The following is a 25,477-nucleotide window of genomic DNA, read 5'->3' on the forward strand; positions in this document are numbered from 1 at the left end:
GCACATATACCCCCTGGCTACCTATTCTGGGCACATATACCCCCTGGCTACATATACTGGGACATATATACCCCTGCCTACGTATACTGGGACATTTACACCCCTGCCTACATATACTGGGACATATATACCCCCTGGCTACATATACTGGGCACATATATCCCTGGCTACATATACTGGGAACACTGGCTGTTTGTCATTATGTGCATTTAGTGGTGAAAAGCTGTCTCTTTTGTGCATTTACTGGTGAAAAGCTGTCTTTTATTATGTCCATTTACTGGTGAAAAGCTGTGTCTTATTATGTGCATTTACTGGTGAAAAGCTGTCTCTTGTGCATTTACTGGGGAAAAGCTGTCTCTTATTATGTGCATTTACTGGCGAAAAGGTGTCTCTTATAATGTGCATTTACTGGTGAAAAGCTGTCTCTTATGTGCAGTTACTGGTGAAAAACTGTCTCTTATGTGCACTGGACCAGTACTACTGGTGAGGATAGTTAGTGACATGGCTATGTACTCTGTAATGTGCTGCAGAAGATGTCAGTGCGATATAAATACTATAAATTTTTTTAAAAAAAAGCCCATTGCTTAGCCCCACTCTACATAAAAGTGTGCTTCTGACTCCGCCCCTAACTCCACCCCTAACTCCACCCCCTGTCCGGTTTTCTCCATCAGCCGACCTGGCAACCCTATGCACAGTGAGTAACTTCGGTGCCGTCAGAAGACGGAGATGAAGTTACTTTTAAAGCACTGTAATTCGGCCTCCAGCAATAGCTGGATCCGAATTACACCATTCCCTACCATCCACGTGGAGGGGGAATAGTAATTAACACCGCCGGGACTTGTACAGTATTAGGTTAAGCCATATACCATCTGTATCCTGTGCCCAAGTCTCCGGGCGGCGATTTCATATGTGGCCCACGAGCCTTGCGCTGTATAATGTTCGCTCTACTGTAGTTTGTGAAAGTTGGCTTTTTTATTCCAAGTCCAAATGCTAGAGGGCGCCAAATCTAAACTCCTCATACAACAGCCCGATACCTGAAAGGAAAAAAAAACAGAATATCTGCTAATGTAATAACACGTAAGCATATAATAATTTTTAGCACGTTTTATGATGTTAATACAACTGATGATCTGTTTTGCTTATTACACTGAAATTAACATAATATAGATATAGAATGTGTCCTGAGCGCAGGAGGTGGCCATTTTGCTGTAGACTAGAGGAAGGAGGGAGGGCTGCTTGTGTTCTAATCTGAACAGGAAGTCCTGGCAGGGTATGAAACAATTGGGTTAAATAGGAGAGCTGCTGCATAGTTGACTGCAAGCTTGTGCATATACTTGCTCCAGATCACATCAAGGTAAGCAGTGAGTGTGGGAGATGGGCAAACTGCATTTTACATTACATAATAATTATATATAGTGAAGAAATCATGCTACAGTTGTGGAAGGATACTAGATGGCAGATTAAAGGGCACTACTGTAGTCTACTTTAGTGCAGTGTTTCTCAACATTTAATCGGTATGTACCCCTTTTAAAACCCAGTACTCCCCAAGTACCCCCTAGCATAATAAACATCACAAGTACCCATAGACAAATTTATATTTAGTTGTAGTAAGTACATGATCATTGGTTCTAAACAATTTCCAAGCATTTACTATTGCTTTTAATTTGCTAAAACACTAATTTGGTGTTGTTTTGAATAAGATTTATCATTTTCTAAAACTCTAAATTTTGTTATTTTTGGTTAAGTATATCAACCCTGAGAACCACCTGCAACCATAAGAAGTACCCCCTGGGGTATGGGTACCACACCTTGAGAACCTATGCTAGAGGGTCCATCACATATAACAGCTCTTCAGGGCTGATACACGTACAAACAACTCTGTACCAGTTACATTGCATTTACAGTTACACACTATCAGAGACTATCTGGGGAAGCCTCTGGCTCTTCTGAGTCTGGGCAGCCAGCTACACACACCCAAAACTAATTCCTCGCACCCCCCTCATGGATCCTCAGAAGCCTTCGAAAGCACTTGTGTCCCGGAGTGCTTCAGAGGATCAGCAAAGGCGTGTTCGACCAGTTGGCTGAATACCTACAACAGGGGTGACCATGCCGGAACAAGGACACCGAGAGAAGGCCAGGAAGGCTCTATGAGATCCAGAGCCTTCCTCACTAAACGGGAGAGTATCTGACTTTTTTTTGTTTTGTTACAATGGCTTCAGTATTAGCCTAATGCTGGGAATACTCAGCTCGATTTTGAGCCATTAAGATTACTTGATAGATAATTTCCAACATGTCCGATCTCCCGCCTGATCATTTCACCACTCGATTTATGGATTGAAATGAATGAAAAAAGATAAGAAAATTAACTGCGGAATCGAAACCGAATATCAATCAAAATCGACCCGTGTATTCCCAGCATAACATACCTCCATAGTGCCTAATCCAACCCCCATCCTGGAAAATTTAAAAGAACACATTAACAAAAACCCACTGAAAATGCTGTTGGCCTCTGGAAGACTGACCATGTAGCCCAGGGTTAGAGCATTGCTCCTCAGTGACCCATGCTGGCCTCAATTCAACATGACACATTCTGTAATGATTCTGTGTATGGGGAACATGCCAAATGCAGTATTTCAGACTTTTTTTTTGTTGTTTTTGTTTTAATTTGTCACATTTTTCCTGCATGTGGGACATTACAAACAGGACGAGGGCAGGGGAGTGGCCATGCGTGTGGCGGGGAGCATGGGTGGGTGCCCTTGGGAAGGTAGTCATGTCCCAGCCCTAGCGCCCGTTTTTAACAGGCGGGCTAATTAACTAGTTCATAGATATGAACAAACATCTGTGTAAGCCTATTGTGAGAGGCTACATGATCAGGCTGTACCCTGCTTTGTACCCCTGCTGCCTCTACATACATGGATCAGTGTCACAGTCCACAATGCGATGTCCTATTGGCTGGCGAGCTTCCTCTTAGTTCTGCTGCTGCCTGGATGAGACTAGAGAGGCGGGCCATGTCTGCAGCCTAGCAGGGGGACTGTGACCTGAAGCGGGCGTGTGCTTGTTGCGTGGCATCTCCCATGTGTAATGTACAGGTGACAGAAGGGGCCACATGCGGACAGGATGAGGAGAGAGGGGGACAAAGGTATGGGTGGGGGCATGTGTGTCTCTCCACCTATGAATGTCACCAGGAGCAACCCATGCTTGTGTATCACCTACTATAGAGGGAGCTTTTAGCCATGTGGCTCCAGGCTGGTCTTAAAACACTAAACAGCTCACTTGTTTTATGGAATGCTGTAATGTAAGTGAATTGACATTTGGTAATTCCCCTCACTACTAGTCGGTTATTTTACTTTTCCATGTGGTAACAGCCAGTGAATTGACATTTGACTATTGCCTGTGCCGCCCCCAGTGCCCCTTTTTTCTGGGTCGTATGCAGAGTAAGTGGTGAGCAGAGCTGCTGTCTTGGCACCACCAGGATCTGTCTTCACCCTGTCGCACAGACCTTCCGTCCCCACTCTATGATGCCCCCTAGGAGCGCCACTCAGTGTGTGCACCACTGGAGGAGTCAGAGAGGAGAAAAGATCCTGACAGTTCTGAGACAGGCAGCTATTCCAGATGATCCGCTCACCTGCATATGGTGGGAGGCTGACTTTACAGGGAGCACATCTGGCTATACTGGGGAGGTGGGGCTACCTAATACTGGGGGCACACCTGGCTATACTGAGGAGTTGGGGCAAATTAATTCAGGGTGTACAACTGGCTATACTGGGGAGGGGGCTACCTAATACTGGGGGCACACCTGGCTATACTGAGGAGTTGGGGCAAATTAATTCAGGGTGTACAACTGGCTATACTGGGGAGGGTTCAAAAAAATATACATTAATTATGGGTTACCAGCCACCTTAGTATGCAAAGTGTCAAAATTTATTGATCAAAAAGGGAAAACATTAAAATCTCCAAAAGTACACATGTGGATGGAACACTCAGGATACAATAATTAAAATTGCGTAAGCAAAGGCTTTTTAGCTATCAATTCAGCAATAAATAATATATAACCAATTGATAATGCACATGTACAATTTCACCCATGCACACTTCATTCGTCCCGCGCTTGCATACTGGTGCCTGTATATGAACACGATTTTTTGGTGGGGGCCCCCCTTAGATTAGATCTGCAGTCTGGATGAACTCCTTATATTGGCCACAGTTATTAGAGCTTAATTCATAGCCCCGCTCAGAATTCCATGCAGCAAGGGCCGACAGGTGAAGAAATGATGCTCAAAATTTGGGGGAAAGGGAATTTTGAAAACTCTTCCTCCAGTGATGAAAAATCTTGTCCTTGCCCTGCCAAATGCGGTAATGCTTAGTGAAGCATTATATCTGTATTCCTAGGATTCCACACTGGAACATCTCACACTATTATCAGGTTTTCATCATAAACTCAATTCTCTAAAAATGTGTTTTGTGGTTTGTATCTTTTTTTAGTATGAAAGGATGATTCATGTAAAAACTGAAGAAGAAGAAGAGGTGTTTGTGAGGGGAGATGAGCCATGTAAGGAGAAGGAAATTCCTGTACAGATCAGCACAGGTGAGGGATAAGCACTAAATACAGGAAAACCTCATACTTTCCTCTTGTTAACTCACTGCAGCCATCTCTACTTACCTGTTCTCTGCCAGTGAAGAAAAGTATTCAAAAGACCATATGTGCCCACAGAGCGCAAAGCAGGAGTCATCAGCCCCTATTAGAAGTAATGGGGAGACAGTATCTGTCCAGTGGGGGATTCAGGAGACATCAGCCCCTATTAGAATTAATGGGGAGACAGTATGTGTCCAGTGGGGAGTCAGGAGACATCAGCCCCTATTCGAAGTGATGGGGAGACAGTATGTGCCCAGTGGGGGAGTCAGGAGACATCAGCCTCTATTAGAAGTAATGGGGAGACAGTATGTGCCCAGTGGGGGAGTCAGTAGACATCAGCCCCTATTAGAAGTAATGGGGAGACAGTATGTGGCCAGTGGGGGAGTCTGGAGACATCAGCCCCTATTAGCAGTAATGGGGAGACAGTATGTGGCCAGTGGGGGAGTCTGGAGACATCAGCCCCTATTAGAAGTAATGAGTAGACAGTATGTGGCCAGTGGGGGAGTCAGGAGACATCAGCCCCTATTATAAGTAATGGTGACTCTTTGGGGTTGATTCGCTTTATCGGCACAGCTTAAAGACTGCTCAGTGCACGCTATGCTGTGGTAGAGCAGCTATCGTGCGCTGGTAACTTATGCGCGATCCTACTAACGGTTGCTCCACTAAACCCACCCTGAGCCCCAGCGAGTCCAGTGGCTTTAATGGATGTGATCCTAGTGCTTTGATTGGCCCAGTAGACTGACTGTCACTAGGAGCGTGCACTGAGATTGTGCTCCTTGAATCAACCCCTATTTGCCTGGTGCGGGAGGCTAAAAGGTCAGTGTAGTAGTTTGTTAGTGGTGAGCAATAACATTCTACTCAAATTGACAATGTCACTGACTTAGGCAGGGAATCACATGTCAGCAATCTATCAATCCAAGCCCCTATCTGTTACTTAAAGTGGATCAGAGGTGAACTTTTATTCATTGCATAATTGTCTTTCCTATTGTTTATAGGGCATTCCTCAAGCCGACTACTTTTTCGTTTTAACACTCTAATTCCCTATAAACTAAACAAGTCTCGCCCACAGCTTCTCCAGAGAGCCAAGGCATTTTCAGACAGTAGCAAGGGCTCATGGGAGCTCAGTCTGGGCAGGAGGAGGGGGAGGTATTACTAGCCAGAGATTGCAGAGGGGAGGAGGAGGGGGGATTAGGTTTTTTTCACAGGCTGAGTGCTAAAGATGCAGATAAGCTTGCAGTGTGTAATGTTTACAAACAACATGGCTGGTGTCATTGTATCACATGAAGAAATAATCATATTCTATTGAAGCGGTTTGCAGCTAGATTTGCTGTGTAAACTATCTAAACTTTAGATAAGATATATAGACAAGTTACTTGTTAAAGTTAGAAGTTTTAAATCAGGATGATACCATTTATTGGCTAACTAAAAATGAATAAAAATAAGCAAGCTTTCGGCCTTTCAGCCTTCGTCGGGCTTATATCCTGTTAGTTGTTAAAGTTAGTTTTTCATCTCGAATCTGCTTTGTGTGAGTGGCAGCTGCTCCCTGTGATTGGCTGGTGGAAATTTGCATTACAGGAAGTGTCACTCTTTGTTCACAATCCCAGGAGACACCAGAAGGGCTCAAAGCCATTTCAAAGCTGAGGAAGAAAAATTTATCAGAAATACAAAAAACATGGGATGGGATGGAATAAGGGAAATAAAACAGGGTGTATAGGAATTGGTTGAGCAAAAGTGAAGCTTGTGACATACTAGAAGGCAGAGAGGGGGACATAGAGGTGCATTTCTCTGGGCAACCGCATTCGAATTGCTTATTATGTGCAGTGCCTCATGGTAGGGGGGGTTATTGGGGTGATATTGTGGTAACAGAGCACAACTCCATATGTCAGGACCATGGTCCTGACATCACACTGTGGGAGCCTTGTTGCATTGTGGGAAATAACAGCTGCTTCCAACTGCCAAAAAAGCAAGCAGCATCTCCTTCCACAGACATCACCTGCCAGCAGTAAAAAATTTCACTATGTGATAAATGTCAGAATGTAAATCAGTGAGAGGAAAGATATTACAATGGGTAAACACTGACTAAATCATTTATAAATAATTATAGTAAAAATTAACCAATTTTTTTCATTACATTGTCACTCGAGTTCCTTTTTAAAGGTCCACTTAAAGGACAACCGAGGTGACATGTGACATGATGAGATAGACATGAATGTACAGTGCCAAGCACACAAATAATTAGGCTGTGTTCCATTTTTTCTTTCTCTGCCTGAAAAAGTTAAACTTCAGGTATGCAATTAAAAATTTCAGCGCAAGACGGATTGGTTTAGACAACAGCATAACCCTCACTGATCATTACAGCCATAAAACACTTTCCTGTCAGTAAATGGCTTCTGAGAGCAGGAAATGAGATAAAAAGGGTCAATAATTCATAAATTTGAGCTCTGGCATACTTCAATGAATGTGTCATTGAGCAGAGACAATGAAACAGTAAAACGTAAAAAGTAGATTTAAATATAAAATAAAACTGTGGGATATCTAAAAAAAAAAAAAAAAAAAAAGTCCTTTTTAGGAGAAGGAGAATATATACAATTGTTTTACTCATCAGTTTATTTTCACCTTGGATCTCCTTTAAAGGAGTTATTAGGGAAAATTGAATAAAATAAGCGCTACTTACCGGGGGCTTCCTCCAGCCCCAAGCTCCCAGCATGCCCCTCGCCGCAGCTCTCCCCGCAGCTGTTCGCCGCAGCTCGCTCCTTGTCCCCGGCGATGACATCAGGCCGACCTGCAGGTTGGACTGTATGGCTCCTGCGTGAGCGGCACTGTCAATCACCTGCACGTGGGCCAGAGTGGACTGCGCAGGAGCAGAACTACATGCATGTATTTACATGTATGTACATGTATGTGTGTGTGTGTGTGTGTGTGTGTGTGTGTGTGTGTGTGTGTGTGTGTGTGTGTGTGTGTGTGTGTATATATATATATATATATATATATATATATATATATATATATATATATATATATATATATATATATATATATATATTATTAGAGAGAGTTTAGCCTCATTTGTCTCTAATCACAAGTTGTAATTTGATCTCTCCTGTGTCACCTGACTGCCATGGCAGAGATGGCAGAAAAGCTTATTTGAAAGCACAGGATGGTAACAATATAGCCATTTGGTTCCCAACTGCTTCTGAGCTAAGTGCTTTTGCCATACTGTTACCGATTTTTGCCCTGATTTTGACTACTCTCTTATTTGTACAGTTTCAAAATTTTTAAGTGTCTTCATAAATGTAATTAATTCACAACATTTTTGTTCTAGTCTTTTATTTATATGCAGAATGTCTATCAGGCTTTTATTCTGTTATATTTTGGTAAATTATGACTTTGAATTCTAGAAAAAAAATGTACCGCTTTTGACTCCTAATTCCAGACAGAAATGCACCGCCAGGGAGGTTAAAAACTCTGGGAAGGTTATCTCGGAGCACAGAGGGAAAAATTACTTTTCGAGATACACGTTTTAATTCCTAGTAATAAATACTACCTAGAGACTTGACACAGCCAGCTATATATGCCTGCCCTCTAATTTTGTACTAGATTTAAGTTTCTCTCCCAGAGACCTCTAAGCCAAGATCGTACTCCTGAGGAGGTGAACAATACCTTTTCTAAGTTTCACAAAACGTGTCAAGTCCGAAAAAACTTGGCTCTGGTCACACTGACATTTATATACAATAATACAAAAAGAAATGGACACAGAGAGACCAATATAGTGTAGTAAGTACTGCTACAAGATGTAAGAATGTGAGAGCAAATGTAGATATACTCACAAACGTGGGTTACCACATAGGCAATCACTGTCAATGCAGGTGGGGAGATTAGACCTGACCCAACCCCGGATTAAGAAGTCGCTCTCTGTAGATAGGGAAAAAAGGGATTACACCCCTCCACCAAGAGTGGAGGCGCAGTCGAACAGAGGCACCAAAAGAATAAAAATTGTTAAAATGCTTGAAGAGAACCCGAGGTGGGAATTACTAATACTATTGGGGCACAGAGGCTGGTTGCGCACACTAAGACCAGCCTCTGTTGCCCCATCGTGTGCCTCCATGTCCCCCCTGCTAGCCGCTACAGACCCCGCAGTGCTGGCGACACGCAGCGTGTCGCCAGCACAATGTTTACCTAAGCGCTGTCTGTCAGCGCCGCTCCCCCGCCTCCTCCGCATCGCCGCTACCCGCCCGCGTCACTTCCCTCCTATCAGCGGGAGGGAAGGGACACGGGCGGGTGCGCTGACAGACAGCGCTAAGGTAAACATTGTGCTGGCGACACGCTGCGTGTCGCCAGCACTGCGGGGTCTATAGCGGCGAGCAGGGGGGACATGGAGGCACACGATGGGGCAACAGAGGCTGGTCTTAGTGTGCGCAACCAGCCTCTGTGCCCCAATAGTATTAGTAATTCCCACCTCGGGTTCTCTTTAAAAGTAGAGGAGGCAGTGGTGGATTTACCTCCTCCAAGTAGACACAAGAAAGTTGTATTGTACAACGATAATGTTATTTACATATTCCGAGATTTAATGCAACGCATTGCGCAGGCGTGACCCCGCTTCATCGTGCAGTATAGACAGAAGCATATAACAAATGCAGGTTCCCCAAAAAATGCAGAGAAAAAGTACCTGTGTCTTATACGGCGAAGGCAGAGAATCCCTGACTTACGAACACCCGCCGATATGACCCACCGCCACGTCGGGGATTCCCTGCCTGTGTGTGCCCGCTCCCCCATGTTCCCTCTTCCCCTCCCCATTGTGTCTCCTAGCCCCCTCGGGTGGGTATCTGCAGCTGCTTATCTAATCCGCATTACCCGCAGGGATTGCAGACTTCTGTCTTCTTCCTGCGGCTTCCTCTAGTGATTCGCTTCTAATGATCGAGTCATCATTAGAAACCTGTCACTAGAGGCCGCTGTGTGTACACATGATGCAATTTCCTGTCAGATTGGTGGGTTTAAACGATAATTTCAGACTTGTCTGATCTACTCCTAAACAATAAAAGGATTGATTTAGTGCAGTAGTGATGGAAAAAAAATCGATCTTGTAATCGATGAGAGGCAGATTGGAAATGCTGGGAATTGTCTAGAAATTGCATTTTGTATAAGCCTGTAATTTGAGTTAGACACAATACAGTATGAAAACACCCCAGAGGCTCAGCTAGGGCACTATGCTTAGTACGCACAATGCACTTTTCCGTCAAATTGACGGTTGAAACGATTATTTCCGACAGGGCTGATCTAATTCCCGATCGTTTTTTAAATCGATTTTGTATAGAAGTTATCAGAAAAATGATCGGGAATAATAACAGACCTGTCGGAAATAATCGATTCGACCATCAATCTCACAGAAAATTGCATCGTCTGTTCTAAGCATTAGATCACTCATTCAATTGGCCTTATCCCTTTAATTCCTGTTACGATGCAATTTTCCGTCGGATTGATGGTCGAATCGATTTTTTTGCGACAGGTCCGATCTAACCTTTGATTTTTTTTTTCTGATCGATTTTCAGATCACTTCTCTACAAAATCGATCAGAAAAATGATCAGAAATTAGATGGGACCGGTCCGTAATCATCAATTTGAGCGTTTATCTGACGGCAAATTGCATTACATAAACCAGGCAAATCCACACCATCCAATTTTACCATCAGACTGATTGCTGGATTGATCATTTCCAGCGTGTCCAATCTGCTTCTGATTGAGAGAGGGATCACTTTTGTGCAGTTCTGATCTCAAAGCTGATCTTTCTTATGCTGGGTACACACTATGAGATTTTCTGCCCAATTTACTGTCAGATCGATTATTTCCAACCTGTCCAATCTGCTTCCCGATCGATTTTCTATTGAAGTGAACGGAAATCGATTGGAAAATGCTGGGAAATCGATCTGACAGTAAATCGGCCAGAAAATCTCATAGTGTGTACATCAGAGCTCCCCTCTGATGTACACACTATGAGATTTTCTGGCCGAAGCACACACACCAGCAGAGCTGTGTTAGCAGCAGCAGCAGGGGAGGTAATAAAGATAGGCTGTAAAGAAGGTGAGGGGCTGTCTGGAAGATGTCATCAATCTAAGCCCACAATGGGAGGGTAAGAATGAGTTTGAAGAAAATAAAAATGGCAGCCAGTATGCTTTTGATTGGAGAAGAGGGGACTAGGGATGATCACATATATGCACATTTTTTGAGTTGATGAAAATGTATGCAAATATATACAGCTTTAAAATGGACCAATCAATTTAAACCTGGGTTTAAATTGAGTGTTCCGTTTTCAAACTGCATACATTTGCATAAAAATGTGCATAATTTTGGAAAAGTTTGCATCTCATTGTTCATCCCCAGAGGGGACACATGCATTGAGAGGCAGAGAAGAGCTATCATTTGTGTGGGCTTAGGGAAATAAGAAGGCCCGAGGAAAGGCGGGCTTCAGCGATGTGGCAATTAGGAATGGTCAATGAGATGCATATCATTTTAATTGGATGCTGGATTATACACATTTTGTAAGCAAATTCATGCACCTTGAAAATGGACTAATCGAATTGTACCTCAGCAGGTTCATTTTCAAGATGCATACATTTGCATTTGAGTAATTTGCATAATTCCTCCAACTCAAAATTATTTGCACCTCATTGACCATTCCTAGTGGCAATGTTTACTAAACAGGGAGGAAAGGCAATCACAGCAGCCATGCTTTCTGAGTGACTGAGAACCAAGTAACTAATGCTGCATACACACTTGAGATAAAAGTCTCTGGAAAAGGCAAGATCACAGACCAATTTTACCCCATTCCATGTAGTATGAGAGCCATACCTACACAGTCTATTCTATGGAGCTGAACTCCCCATCAGAAAAAAATCTTTGCAAGATGCTGCACACAAAGATGCCCGTACACATTCAAAAGATCATTATCTGCAAAAGATCTCTTCCTGCAATTGATCCATTCCTGCAAAATGCATTCATAGTCTATGAGATCTGCAGATTCTCATACACACCTTGTTTAACAGACTTCATCTGCATATCTGGCAATCATCTGCAGATCTGAAAATCCATCCTGGTGGATCTGATCTGCAGATGATTGCCTGCTAAACAAGGTGTGTATGATGATCTGCAGATCTCATAGACTATAATGCATTTTGCATGGAATGGATCTTTTGCAGGAACAGATCTTTTGCAGATAATGATCTTTTGAATGTGTACGGGCATCTTTGTGTGCAGCATCTTGCAAAGATTTTATCTGATGGGGAGTTCAGCTCCATAGAATAGACTGTGAAGGTATGGCTCTCATACTACATGGAATGGGGTATAATTGGTCTGTGATCTTGCCTTTTCCGGAGACTTTTATCTCAAGTGTGTATGCAGCATTAGTGTTTATATGTATAAGAGGTTGTTGTGGTTTTTTTTTTTTTTATAAATGTTTAGCATGGATCCTTTGTTTAGTTTTTGATGAAGGCAAGTAATTAGGAAGCAATGCAATGTGCTTAACGTACTAGCAGTTCTAGGTGTTTTAATAGTTTTTGTGTGTAGTTTTTTTCCCCTGGACCTAATTAATGTTTATTATTATTATTATTGTTATGTACATAAACTGAAATGGTAAATATGATATGATTTTTGCCTAATTTATATTCTCGAGTGAAAGCTGATCCGAGTATAAACTGGACCCCCGACTTTAAACGCCCCCCCCCCCAAAAAAAAACAAACAAACAAGCAAGCAGGGTAAAATGATTGACCCGAGTATAAGCCAGGGGTAAAATGCAGCAGGTACCTGATAGACTGGGAAAGGAGGGGGGGGGAGAGACCCAATTAGGTAAATTGCAATTTTTTGGGAGGGCGGGCAGAATGCAGCAGTGATGGCGGTGCACCCGACATCCCCCCCCCCCCCCCCCCCCCGGCGCCATATGCAGAGTAGTTTTACAACATTTCGTGTATGGAAACACACCACAAAATACTATACTCCCCAAACAGAAATAGAAAGTGTCAATGATTCTGTTAGAAAGCAAAAGTTGCTAGTTATGACCCTGTGAAAGCGCCATACTGTAAATCAAATGCAATCAACACCATCCCCACAACATCATCCCTGCAGACTGCTGTTTCAGGCTGTTTGGGCTGGAAATGGCAGTATGGACTGAATATGCCTCTCTAGGTGAGAAGGATACTGCGGCTGCCATATTTATTTCCTTTTTAAAAAATAGCAGTTGCCTGGCAGTCCTCCTGGTCCTTTGTCTCTGATACTTTAAAGGGACTGTCCACGGAGTATAAAAATAAAAAAAATCCACTTACCTGGGACTTCCTTCAGCCCCTGGCAGACGTCCTGTGCCCTCGTCACAGCTCCGGTGGCTCCCGATCCCCTCTTCAGCATGCGGCTCACTGAGTCACACTGACATCATCCGGACTGTAATGCGCAGACGCAGAGCTACTGTGCCTGCACAGTACAGTCTGGATGACGTCAGCACAACTACGTGAGATGCGCGCTGAAACGCAAGTAGGCCTCTGGTACCGGAGGGGACTCCAGGCCACCGGCGGGGAGCAGAGCTGCGACGAGGGCACAGGGTGGCTGCCAGGGGCTGGAGGAAACTCCAGGTAAGTGGATCTTTTTATTTTTATACTTAGTGGATGTATCCTTTTAAGACCTAGACCCCGAACAAGCATGCAGCAGATCGGGTACTCTAACTCAGGTTTTACTGGATTAGCCATATGCTTTTTCCAGGGTTTTGACTTAGACACTAGTTATGCCAGAAGATCATCAGGGCTGCCAGGCAATTGGCATTGTAACAAGGAAATAAACATGGCAGCCTCCACATCCCTCTCACCTCGGGTTCCTAACTAGTCTATTTTAACTAATACTTATATGTCACTCTTTAACAGCATGTTTAAAGGACAACTGATCTGAGAGGGCTATGGAGGCTGCCATATTTATTCTCTTTTAAACAATACTAATTGCCTTGCACCCTGCATATCTGTCAGTGTCTGAATCACATACCTGGAACAAGCATGCGACAAATGCCGTCAAACTTACAGGAAACCTATAGTGTAGTTTAAAAAAAGGCTCCAGTGTCCCACCACACGCAGTGGCCATCAACGGGCCAGTCAGGGGAACTCGAAACCTAGCCGTGGCGGGACACTAGAAGATTGTGAGTACCAGCAGGGGCACAGAGTGACTGCAGGGGTACGGTAGAAGCCCCAGGTAAGTAAAACTTTTTTTTTTAACTACACTATAAATTCCCGTTAAGTCAAACATCTGACCTGCATGCTTGTTCTGGGTCTATGCCTAAAAGTATTAGAGGTAGAGGATCAGCAGGACAGCCAGGCAATGTGCATTATTTGAAAGGAAATAAATATGGCAGCCTCCATCCACTTCTCAGGTCAGTTGTCCTTTAAGACCAGCATATATTTCAGTGTGTCATGGGGTTGCCTCTTTTGTCATGTTAGAATTGTTCATTCATTACCAATGTACCCATCCCTATTACTACACATTTTATATTCTCGCCAGATGGACGGTACATCCGCAGTAACACTGGTGAGCATCCTGGTGACTCCCCAAATAGTGACAGTGATGGTGACAGAACAGAAGAGGATGGAACATCCAGTGACGGTGACACAACAGAAGAGGATAAAACATCCAGTTCTTCAAACATAAACTCCACAACCCCATCAACCTCATTATCATGTTCTGAGTGTGGGAAATGCTTTGCATCAAAAACCTATCTTTACAGACACCAAACATGGCACTTCCGTGATGATAAGTGGTTTACATGTTTTATATGTTGGAAAAGTTTTATGCTGGAATCTGAATTTGTCCTTCATGTGAGGAAGCACACAGAGGAAAAGCCGTTTTCATGCTCTGAGTGTGGGAAATGTTTTGTCAGTAGGGGCAATTTAAATAAACATCAGAAACTTCATACTGGGGAGAAGCCATATTCATGTTCGGAATGTGGGAAATGTTTTGCCAAAAGAGGCAGTCTTAATCAACATCAGACAATACACACCAGAGAGAAAATCTCTTTTTCATGTTCTGAATGTGGGAAATGTTTTGCCAAAAGATGCAGTCTTAATCAACATCAGACAATTCACACCAGAGAGAAAATCTCTTTTTCATGTTCTGAATGTGGGAAATGTTTTGCCTATGAGAGCGTTTTTAATCATCATCAGAAAATTCATGCAGAAGTGAAGGTATTTTCATGTTCCAGTTGTGATAAGTGGTTTTCTAAAAGATCACTTCTTGTTAGACATGAAATGGTGCACACCGGGGAAAAGCCATATTCATGTTCTGAATGTGGGAAATGCTTTACCCAGAAGAACGCTCTAAATAACCATCAGCGTGTTCACACAGGGATAAAGCTGATAAAACCTTATTACTGCTCTGATTGTGGAAAGGGTTTTATCAGGAGACGCTACCTTGTCAAGCATGAAGAGGATCATATCAAGGAGAAGCAATGTTAGTGGCAGCAAATGTTTTAGCATTGTAAGGCCATCTTACTGCACATCAGCAAAATCCTATTGAAGAAAAGCCATGGTGGCTACATGGGGGGAAGAAAGACATGTTACCTGGCTTCAAAAAGGGAAAACACATGTCCAGAAATACCAAATGATGCAGAGAAAGGTATTCATTGTTCTAAATTATTGTTTAACTTGCTTTAAAGAGAATCTGAAGTGATTAAAAAAAAATACTTAAGGAGAGGGAAGGCTCTGGGTCCTAATGAATCTTCCCATTCCTGTCACAGTCCCCGCGTTGCAGCGCTGGCTCCCCGTTCCAATCTCCTGCCGCAGGAGGTCTCATATGTCTTCGGGAGTTCCCAAAGAGAGGCGGCTCCAAACTACCCATGTGCAAGTGCGCAAGAGAGCGTGCTCACGCATGCGCAGTACGGAGCGGCCTGTCTTTGAGAGCACTCGGGCTCCTGAAGACTTATGAAGTCTTCCGCAGCGGCAGAGTGCAGTCTCTGACTCATTGGTTGGAAGCTGCAAATAGGGAGCCAGAGCTAGAATGCAGGGACCGGGAAGGCTCTATGAGGACACAGAGCCTTTCCTCTCCTTAAAGCGGACCCAAACCAAACCATTTTTTTAATTTAAAATATTTAGTTGCACCACTCTGACACATACAAAGATAAATAAACACTCCTTCAAGCCTATGAGCATTTCAGTGCATGCTTTTCACCCTTCTCTTTTCATAACTAGGGTTATACAGGTGGCAGCCATTACTTCTGAGCTTAGGAGGAGGTTTTAGATCATGGGTGTGTTTATCATCAGCTACCCTCCCTCACAGGGGCTGAAATCTCACACAAGCTGAGATCACCTCCCCAGTGACATCTTCAGTAGCAGCCTGTGTTTTGTTTTGTATCTCCTCCACCAGTCTGCCGGATTCTGTCCCGGCAATTTGAAAGGAAGGGAGGGGTTCCTCCAATAAATGTAAAATATTTTATATTTGTCATCATGCAGCTGAAAAAAGGCTGCTATTTATTATTCTAAGTTAGAAAACAGATTTTATTTCTGAAATATTTTTAATTTGGGTCCACTTTAACCTTCCTGGCGGTAACCCCGAATGTAGTTCGGGGTAAGCCGCGCAGGAGGTTTTTTCAGGCCCTGCTGGGCCGATTTGAATAATTTTTTTTTTTTGCTGTTATGTTGTTATGAGTGATGAAATTGTTAGCAGATGATTTTGAAGCACTCACTCTCTCTCTCTCTTTCTTTCTTTCTCTCTCTCTCTCTCGTCAATACTGACAAATGCGTGACAAACGAGTACATTTGGACACATTCACCAAATAGAGGTAAAATTGCAGTGCGTAGGAAGAGCACGTAAGTTTTACCATTACTTCCACCAGTTGCATTGTGCATTTTTCACTAGCAACACCCACATTACTTAGATAAGGTGGGCTGCGCTAATATGCAACTGGCATAGGTAATGCTGCCTGCACATGGCAATATTACTGTTATTTAGTGAATATGCCCAATTGGGCAGCACGGTGGCGTAGTGGTTAGCACTCTTGCCTTGCAGCGCTGGGTCCCCAGTTCGAATCCCAGCCAGGTCAACATCTGCAAGGAGTTTGTATGTTCTCCCTGTGTCTGCATGGGTTTTCTCCGGGCACTCCGGTTTCCTCCCACATCCCAAAAACATACAGATAAGTTAATTGGCTTCTCCTTAAATTGGCCCTAGACTATGATACATGCACTACATGATACATACATAGACAAATGACTATGTTAGGGACTAGATTGTGAGCCTCTCTGAGGGACAGTTAGTGACAAGACCATAAACTCTGTACAGTGCTGCGTAATATGTCGGCGCTATATAAATACTTCAATAAAAAATTGTGTTTTTGCTTACCCTTTGTTTACCCTGAGATATTGTCAAGAAGTGTGTCGTTATGGCACTTGTGCCCCAAATTGTTCCCTAGCAACCAATGCATTATCCTTAAAGAGAACCCGAGGTGTGTTTAAAGAATGTTATCTGCATACAGAGGCTGGATCTGCCTATACAGCCCAGCCTCTGTTGCTATGCCAAACCCCACTAAGGTCCCCCTGCACTCTGTAATCCCTCATAAATCACAGCCGTGCTGTGAGGTTGTGTTTACATCGGTAGTGTCAGTCTCAGCTGCTCCCCCGCCTCCTGCATAGCTCCGGTCCCTGCCCCCGTCCCTTCCAATCAGCAGGGAGGGAAGGGATGCAGGCGGGGACTGGAGTTCTGCAGGAGGCGGGGAGAGCAGCAGACTGACACTATAGAGATAAACACAGCCAGCTCTGACAAGCTGTTTGTCAGCAGCGTGGCTGTGATTTATGAGGGATTGCAGAGTGCAGGGGGACCTTAGGGAAGTTTGGGATAGCAACAGAGGCTGGGCTGTATAGGCAGATCCAGCCTCTGTATGCAGATAATATTCTTCAAACCCACCTCGGGTTCTCTTTAAGGACAACAGTCACTGTTCAGGGGTGCTCACCTTTGAGGGTCTAGGGAAAGAATAAGCTAGTTTAAGGGTGCTGTGGAATGAGTGAAGAGTGAAGGGGAGACAGTGAGGGCCGGTTCACACGGGCATGGGGAGGATACCTCAATTTAGCACATCCTGGAGTTCTCATTTAAAGGATACCCGAACTGACATGAGAAATGATCAGATAGACATGTGTATATACAGTGCCTAGCACACAAATAACTAAGCTGTGTTCCTTTTTTTCTTTCTCTGCCTGAAAGAGTTAAATATCAGGTATGCAAGTGGCTGACTCAGTTATGACTCAGACAGGAAGTGACTACAGTGTGACCCTCACTGATAAGAAATTCCAACTATAAAACACTTTCCTAGCAGAAAATGGCTTCTGAGAGCAAGAAAGAGGTAAAAAGAGGAATTTCTTATCAGTGAGGGTCGGGACTGTAGTCACTTCCTGTCTGAGTCAGGACTGAGTCAGCCAATTGCATACCTGATATTTAACTCTTTCAGGCAGAGAAAGAAAAAAAAGGAACACAGCATAGTTATTTGTGTGCTAGGCACTGTACATACACATGTCTATCTCATCATGTCACATGTCACTTCGCGGATCCTTTAACCATTTCATTTTTTTGCTTTGCCTGACCCTTTAACAGCCCACAAGAAAAAATTCTGAGCCAAGTGACATGAGGTACTGGAGTGCATCAGAATTTCACACAGAAGGTACTCCTTATGTGTGTATTATTATTTAGTACTGTATATAGCGCCAACATCTTCTGCAGGGCTTTACAGAGTATGTTTTGTCAATAACTGTCCCTCAGAGGAACTCACAATCTAAACCCTACCACAGTCATATCCATCATACAACTATCTTGGGCCAATTTTTAAGTAGGATCCAATTATGTTTTTGGGGTGTGGGAGGAAACCGAGGTGCCCAAAGGAAACCCACATAGACACAGGGTGATAGTATGCCACTACAGGCAAAGAGTGCTATATGCTAAGCCACCATTGTACTCATTATGTGTGCATGAAATGTCCTCTAGGGGGCGCATGATACATATACAGTACTGTATTAGGTAATTTGCTGTGTCACATGACAATAACTGTGTATTGCCTTGCTCTGCATGTCAGGATTTGGGACAACAGCAGGGCCAAATTTCCCATAAGGCAATATAGGCACCTTATATCGCAGAGGTGTGTTTGTATTGCAGCTGCAGCGTGTGTACTGTGTGTGTATTGCATCTGCAGTGTGTGTGTGTGTGTACTGTGTGCGTGTTTTGCATCTGCTCTGTATGTGTATGTATTGCATCTCAGTGTTCTCCCCAGAATTTTTTTCCAGCCGGGTGGCATAAAACGGTCGTGGCCATGACGTGACAGAAAATAGGCGTGACCATGACAGGGCGTAGCTAACTGTAATGTAACAATGTAATGCAAAAGGGCCCTGATTTTTTTTTTCCCAAAACACAGTTAGGCAAATTGTCCATAAAAGTAATTACACAACGTTTTTCCCCAAAAACCACATATATAATGTCATGATCGCTGCTGCAGCAGGTATTGCTGGCGGTAGTAGTGCTGCTGCTCAGGCAGTTCTGATCTCTTTCCATGCAAGTTGCATAGCTTTGTCTGCCTTTCCCTGCTGTCGGCTTGTGACTGATTATCATTCACCTGTGTGGGAATCTGCATGTCTGCTCCCATTGGATGACCTCAGTATAAAGATCTGCTTCCTGCAGGGTTTCCTCGGGCTATCATAGTTTCAGTGTAGCTAGTCTTGCTGTTGCTTCAGCCCCAGACCGTGTTTCTTGTTCTAAAGATACTTTGCTGGTCTTGCATCATATATTGGTTCATTGCCAATATATATGCATACCAGCACGTTTATTATTTTCCTTGTATTCGTGTTACGTTGATACATCAGTGACGCTGATATATACGTACATGAACTGTTTATATCCTGTGTTCAGTTAGTCAGTTTTCCAGCACGTTTTGGTAGTTTGCGCGTATCGTGATCACCCGTGCTGAGTTAGTATCCTGCTCCTGGTCCTGTTTGTGGATTGCGTTCATCTCTGCGAGGAGATAACGAATCCTTCTGAATCCTGTCCTGTTACCGTTTGTGGATTGCGTTCATCTCTGCGAAGAGATAGCGAATCCTTCTGAGTCCTGTTCCCTGTATTGCTCCAGTCCTAGTCAGTGTTCCTGCTTATGTCATATATCGGTTCATTGCCGATACATACATATGTTAGTCAGACGTTACAAATAGTTTCATTGATAGCTGTAATTGTAATACGCTAGGAAAACATACTTATTGTATATTTGTCTGTGTTACGTTCAACTATCTTGATCCTGCTATTTCCTGATCCTGACTATCCTGTCCTGTCTTTGTGAGGCACGCCATCGCTGCAAACGCATTGGCTGCCTCATTCCAGTCTGTCTTGTTGTGGACGCTTGCTGTCACTAAGTAGTGGCTAGTTAAGCAAGCATTCATTCTGTCTACCTGCCCTGATCTCCTCAGTTCTGGTTTATGTGCTCAGCGCTACTTTGCGCTGAGACGTTATCACGAAAGTATTTTGTGGCTGTTCGGATCTGCACCGGCTCTGTGCGCCACAATCTCCTATTGGAGTCAGTCCTCTCCTCCACTAAACTGGGGATATCCTGATTCATTGTGCTGGTGTGTGTACCTCCTTCACGTCAGCTTATGCATCGCGTGCTGACCGTGGAGAATACACCTCCAAGCCTAACATTATGATAGCCCCATTACCAATCCCTATTGTGGGGGGGATTTCCAGAAATTATGACACTGTTTGTCAGGGGTCCTGCTCCTTTAAAAAATTTGAAAAGCTTGGTCCTGAAGTTACAGACAAATTTATATCAGAATTGGTTACAGTTCTGGCCAATCCCGACTTTCGGGCTTCTGCAATTTCTACCTGGTCTGATTGGATCGTGTGTGCTCTTTTTAAGGGCAAACTTTTTGATTGGGCAATCGATGTCTTAGATCACACTCAGTTTAGACAAAGTCCTTTGCAATTTATAGCTTTTGTAATTCACAATTGGTTGCGCATAGATCCATTGCCTTTTCCTCTTAATGAACTCCTGGCAGCAGGCCAATCAGCTGCTCCTTCAATTGCTTGCAAGAATGATCAGCAAGCAGAGAGTGTTACTGATAATTTTCCTGCAGCTTTGAATAAATCACCAAAAACAGCAGGGTCTAAGGCAAAACGCAAACGTTCTAAGAAACGTGTCCAATCTGCAGAATCATTATCTTTAGCGACTGCGCATCAGACCTGCAATGAGATTCTGCCATTAACAGATAATGAAATGCAATTGTCTTTCAGGGGAGTTAAATGGACTTATGAAACTACTAATGAACTTTCATCATTGGCTAGGGAAAATAAAGATTTTTGTTTAAAAGAATTATCTGAGTATGATTATGAGGATATATTACAAAGTATTGAACAAATCAATATATTTGTGCAGCAAGGAAAATTTGCATACACTACAGTCCAACACTTGCTACAGGTATTGGAGATTCTTAGGAATAAGAAATCTGCCAATCGCCTGCTAAATAACCCAATACATGTTTCTGCCACAACCACATTTGCAAACTGTGATCAGCCTGTTAAGTATGCATGGGATCCTCCATTTGAGAAAGGAGAGATGGAAGCCCTGGTCTATGAATGGAAGAATGATTCAAGTTCATTTTGTCAATTTTACAGTGCGAAAAGTGAATTAGTATTGAATGCATGCATTAAGTCTGCCTATAACCTAATAGAAACTGGTGTGTGTGGGTATGACTTTGTGGCTCCATTGATTGATGTGTGGAAGATGATTTTGGACGATTTTTATGCGATTCAATCAGTTGATACCAGGGAAGACACACTGTCAATTGGAGACTGTCCCACTTCTCCAGTTACTGAGTCCCTGCCATGTCTTGTGAATGTTCCTGTAACTCCACCCTGTACCATGGATAACTCAGTGTTACTTCCCAGTAAAACAGAAGCCACTGATACTTTCTTAACCTTGCCCTGCACAAATTTCTCAGCAGAGAATCCAGAGGTCCTGCTGACTTCTGAGTCCAGCCTAGCCAGTACTCATGAGTCTTTGTTCAGTGAAACAGACACCAGAAAAATCTTGCCTGCCTCTGCAAACACTTCTGCAGAAATTACCTGTGTTGATAAAGTTCAACTCCTGTCTGATCCAGCAGATGCCAATAGATGCACTACATGAGTTTCCGAGTCCCAGCAATCCTGTCCAGAAACCTCAGAACCCCAGCATCTGAATTTTCCAATTCTACAATTGAATGGTGATTCAGATGCGCAAACATTGTGTTTTGATCTTCCTGTTTCTACACCTCACTCTAGTTTCGTGAATAACTCAGAGCGTCTGCTATGTGAATCCGAAATCTCAGAATTATTACCGTGTTCAGAAAATGTTCCAGTAAATTTGCCCTGTACCATGAATTGTGCAGTAGATCTCTCCAATGAAACTCAGGTCACAGAATCATTATGCTGTCCAGCAGGTGCTTCCATGGTTTTGCCCTGCAATATGGACTGTTCAGTGATCCTGTCCAGTAAAGCTGTGGTCGCAGAGTCTTATGCTTCACCCAGTACTTTGGATACTTCAGACCCTCTAGCAGAGGAGTCTGAGGCACTGCTTACCTCAGTTGGTGTTGCAGTAATATTCACCTGTTTAGCAGCTATTTTGGAATTACAGTCTGCTCTAATAAAACTTGATGAATTTCTGCCCAGTGAAGCAGAAGCCATTGAAATATTGTCCTCTTCAGCAAGTGTGTTAGATACCTTGCCCTGTACACAGTCTGATTTAACCAATGTTGTTGAGTCCCTCTCCAGTGTTGTAACAGCTAAGGAACTCTAGCCCTGTCCTCTGAATGTTTCAGAAGTCTTGCCCTGTAACATGGATAATTCTGATTCTCTGGTCAAAATAATAGAAATCTCAGAATTTCAGTCCGGTCTGATGAGTGTTCCTGAAACCCAGCCCTGTATCCTGAAAGATTCTGGTTCTCTGGCCGCTGTGGCAGAGGTTCCAGAGTCCCCTTCCTGTCCAGGGAATTCCTCAGTTTTGCCTAGTCCAGTGGGGGCTGCTGCAATACTGACTTGTTCTGCAGCCCCTCATGAGCTCCAATCCAGTGTATTAGATGAGTCTCTGTCCAGTCCAGAGGTAGTTGTGGAGTCCCTATCTGGTTCAGTGCATACATCAGAAGATTTGTCCTGTCTTGTTAGTGCCCCTGAATCTGATTTGTTACTGACTTTGCTGGAATCAGCGACATCTAAGTCTGATCCTGCATTCTTGTGTGAAAGCCCAGTAGTTGCGAAGTCTAGTCATGACGATTTTTTTTTGGCCGGTCCTGGTTTTGGTCCTGTCTTGGCTGACCCCGAGGCTCACTGTTCCTTGACGTGCCCAGAGGTTTCTCTTGTGCCAGTGTGCCCAGATGTTCTTTGTGTGCCAGAATGCCCAAGTGTGTCTAAGGTGTTAGCGTGCTCTGATGCTTCCTTAGTGGGAACATGTTCTGATGTTGCCAGTCTGCCTGCATGCCCAGAGATGGTTCTGGTCCCTGAAAGCCCTGATCTTGATGTTTGTCCTTGTGGCCCTGACTCGGGAATTGCCCTAGGTTCCATAGGGGTTCTTGATAGTTCTCCATGTGAGCCTAAGGGGCGTTCTGACCTATGGGGATCTTTTTGGAGCTTCAAAGTGTTCTGGGAGATCTCTGAGGAAATTTGTCCTGGTGCCTTGGACTGGTTCAACAGTGGGTTTTGTATTGGTAAAGACAGTCCCGGTGGGCATTGCAAAGGCTTTGGCGTTTTTGAACGGTTCCTGGAAGGCGGTGGGTATCGCTCAGGGAGTTTTGGAGGGCTTTCTTCTGGAAATCATGGTTCTGATGGGTGTCACACTGGGGCTTGTAGTACTGATGGGCATGGTTCTGTGGGTTCTGGTTTTGATGGGTCCAGTCTTGTGGGGACTGATTCTGGAATTTGGTCTTGCCGGGCTGTCCCGGTCATCATGAATTATCAGTCAGACTGTTTTGTTGGGAATTTCAGTTTTGAGAAGTGTCCAGAATCCGCTTTTAAGGGGGGGTACTGTCATGATCGCTGCTGCAGCAGGTATTGCTGGCGGTAGTAGTGCTGCTGTTTAGGCAGTTCTGATCTCTTTCCATGCAAGTTGCATAGCTTTGTCTGCCTTTCCCTGCTGTCGGCTTGTGACTGATTATCATTCACCTGTGTGGGAATCTGCATGTCTGCTCCCATTGGATGACCTCAGTATAAAGATCTGCTTCCTGCAGGGTTTCCTCGGGCTATCATAGTTTCAGTGTAGCTAGTCTTGCTGTTGCTTCAGCCCCAGACCGTGTTTCTTGTTCTAAAGATACTTTGCTGGTCTTGCATCATATATTGGTTCATTGCCAATATATATGCATACCAGCACGTTTATTATTTTTCTTGTATTCGTGTTACGTTGATACATCAGTGACGCTGATATATACGTACACGAACTGTTTATATCCTGTGTTCAGTTAGTCAGTTTTCCAGCACGTTTTGGTAGTTTGCGCGTATCGTGATCACCCGTGCTGAGTTAGTATCCTGCTCCTGGTCCTGTTTGTGGATTGCGTTCATCTCTGCGAGGAGATAACGAATCCTTCTGAATCCTGTCCTGTTACCGTTTGTGGATTGCGTTCATCTCTGCGAAGAGATAGCGAATCCTTCCGAGTCCTGTTCCCTGTATTGCTCCAGTCCTAGTCAGTGTTCCTGCTTATGTCATATATTGGTTCATTGCCGATATATACATATGTTAGTCAGACGTTACAAATAGTTTCATTGATAGCTGTAATTGTAATACGCTAGGAAAACATGCTTATTGTATATTTCTCTGTGTTACGTTCATCTATCTTGATCCTGCTATTTCCTGACTATCCTGTCCTGTCTTTGTGAGGCACGCCATCGCTGCAAACGCATTGGCTGCCTCATTCCAGTCTGTCTTGTTGTGGACGCTTGCTGTCACTAAGTAGTGGCTAGTTAAGCAAGCGTTCATTCTGTCTACCTGCCCTGATCTCCTCAGTTCTGGTTTATGTGCTCAGCGCTACTTTGCGCTGAGACGTTATCACGAAAGTATTTTGTGGCTGTTCGGATCTGCACCGGCTCTGTGCGCCACAATCTCCTATTGGAGTCAGTCCTCTCCTCCACTAAACTGGGGATATCCTGATTCCTTGTGCTGGTGTGTGTACCTCCTTCACGTCAGCTTATGCATCGCGTGCTGACCGTGGAGAATACACCTCCAAGCCTAACATATAAGAAGGCAGCATCTCTCTCTCTCTCTCTCTCTCTCTCTCTCTCTCTCTCTCTCTCTCATCATGCCACTATGACCAAAATCTGAGGAATGTCACAAAGAATGAAGGTACTAAAGTGTTGAAAATGGTCTCCACAGGGATGAAAAGCTGTGCAGTTGGACAATTTGCAGCACTGGAAACATTTTATAAGCTGTGATTTGACAGCTGTGATTTCAGCCATTTTGACTGAGAAGAACCAGGTTCTGGTCTAAGTGGGCCTGTACAGGCCCATGTATGGTGAGCCTTACTGTAAATAAAATTATAGTGGTGACAGAGCTTTTTGGTGGCTTCCTGCTTGTACATTGTCATAAATGCCGGGGTTTCTAATCTTTTTAACAACAGAAAACTTTTCATTACACAAGAATCCTAAGCCAATTGTAACAAATGTATATTGGATTTCTTGTTCCACACAATGGCAATATAGATATCGTCAGCTAATTAGGTTGTCTACCACTAGGGAGAGCTATTCCACGACAAACTTCGACAATGGGGAAAAAGAACACTTGGATTTGTAAAATGGAGGCCTGGCATTAATTCATGTAACTTTTAAGAATATTATTTATTTACTGTATTATTTTCCTT

At 43.7% G+C, this 25,477-nt stretch overlaps 1 protein-coding gene across 3 annotated transcripts; it reads left to right on the forward strand.

Moving 5' to 3' along the window:
* The first annotated feature begins 1,044 nt into the window (after positions 1-1,044).
* LOC137534308 (zinc finger protein OZF-like) lies at positions 1,045-16,040 on the forward strand. Of its 3 annotated transcripts, none has more exons than XM_068255747.1 (3): positions 1,045-1,077; positions 4,483-4,585; positions 14,154-16,040. In XM_068255747.1, exons 2-3 carry the CDS (start codon positions 4,492-4,494, stop codon positions 15,101-15,103), a joined length of 1,044 nt encoding a protein of 347 aa, XP_068111848.1. In that variant the 5' UTR covers positions 1,045-1,077; positions 4,483-4,491; the 3' UTR covers positions 15,104-16,040. The 3 variants fall into 3 exon arrangements, with proteins under 3 accessions (XP_068111848.1, XP_068111846.1, XP_068111847.1); XM_068255745.1 differs by lacking the exon at positions 1,045-1,077 and adding an exon at positions 1,230-1,354; XM_068255746.1 differs by lacking the exon at positions 1,045-1,077 and adding an exon at positions 3,089-3,139.
* Positions 16,041-25,477: the final 9,437 nt, after the last annotated feature.

Source organism: Hyperolius riggenbachi, chromosome 10 (assembly GCF_040937935.1).
Source record: "Hyperolius riggenbachi isolate aHypRig1 chromosome 10, aHypRig1.pri, whole genome shotgun sequence".
Lineage (NCBI taxonomy): Eukaryota > Metazoa > Chordata > Amphibia > Anura > Hyperoliidae > Hyperolius > Hyperolius riggenbachi.

Bases quoted from the DNA above. Each gene is read 5' to 3' on its own strand.
- LOC137534308 (XM_068255747.1), top strand. From the start codon at position 4,492: ATGATTCATGTAAAAACTGAAGAAGAAGAAGAGGTGTTTGTGAGGGGA. The intron at 4,586-14,153 runs GTGAGGGATAAG...TATTCTCGCCAG, and splicing joins TCCTGTACAGATCAGCACAG to ATGGACGGTACATCCGCAGT.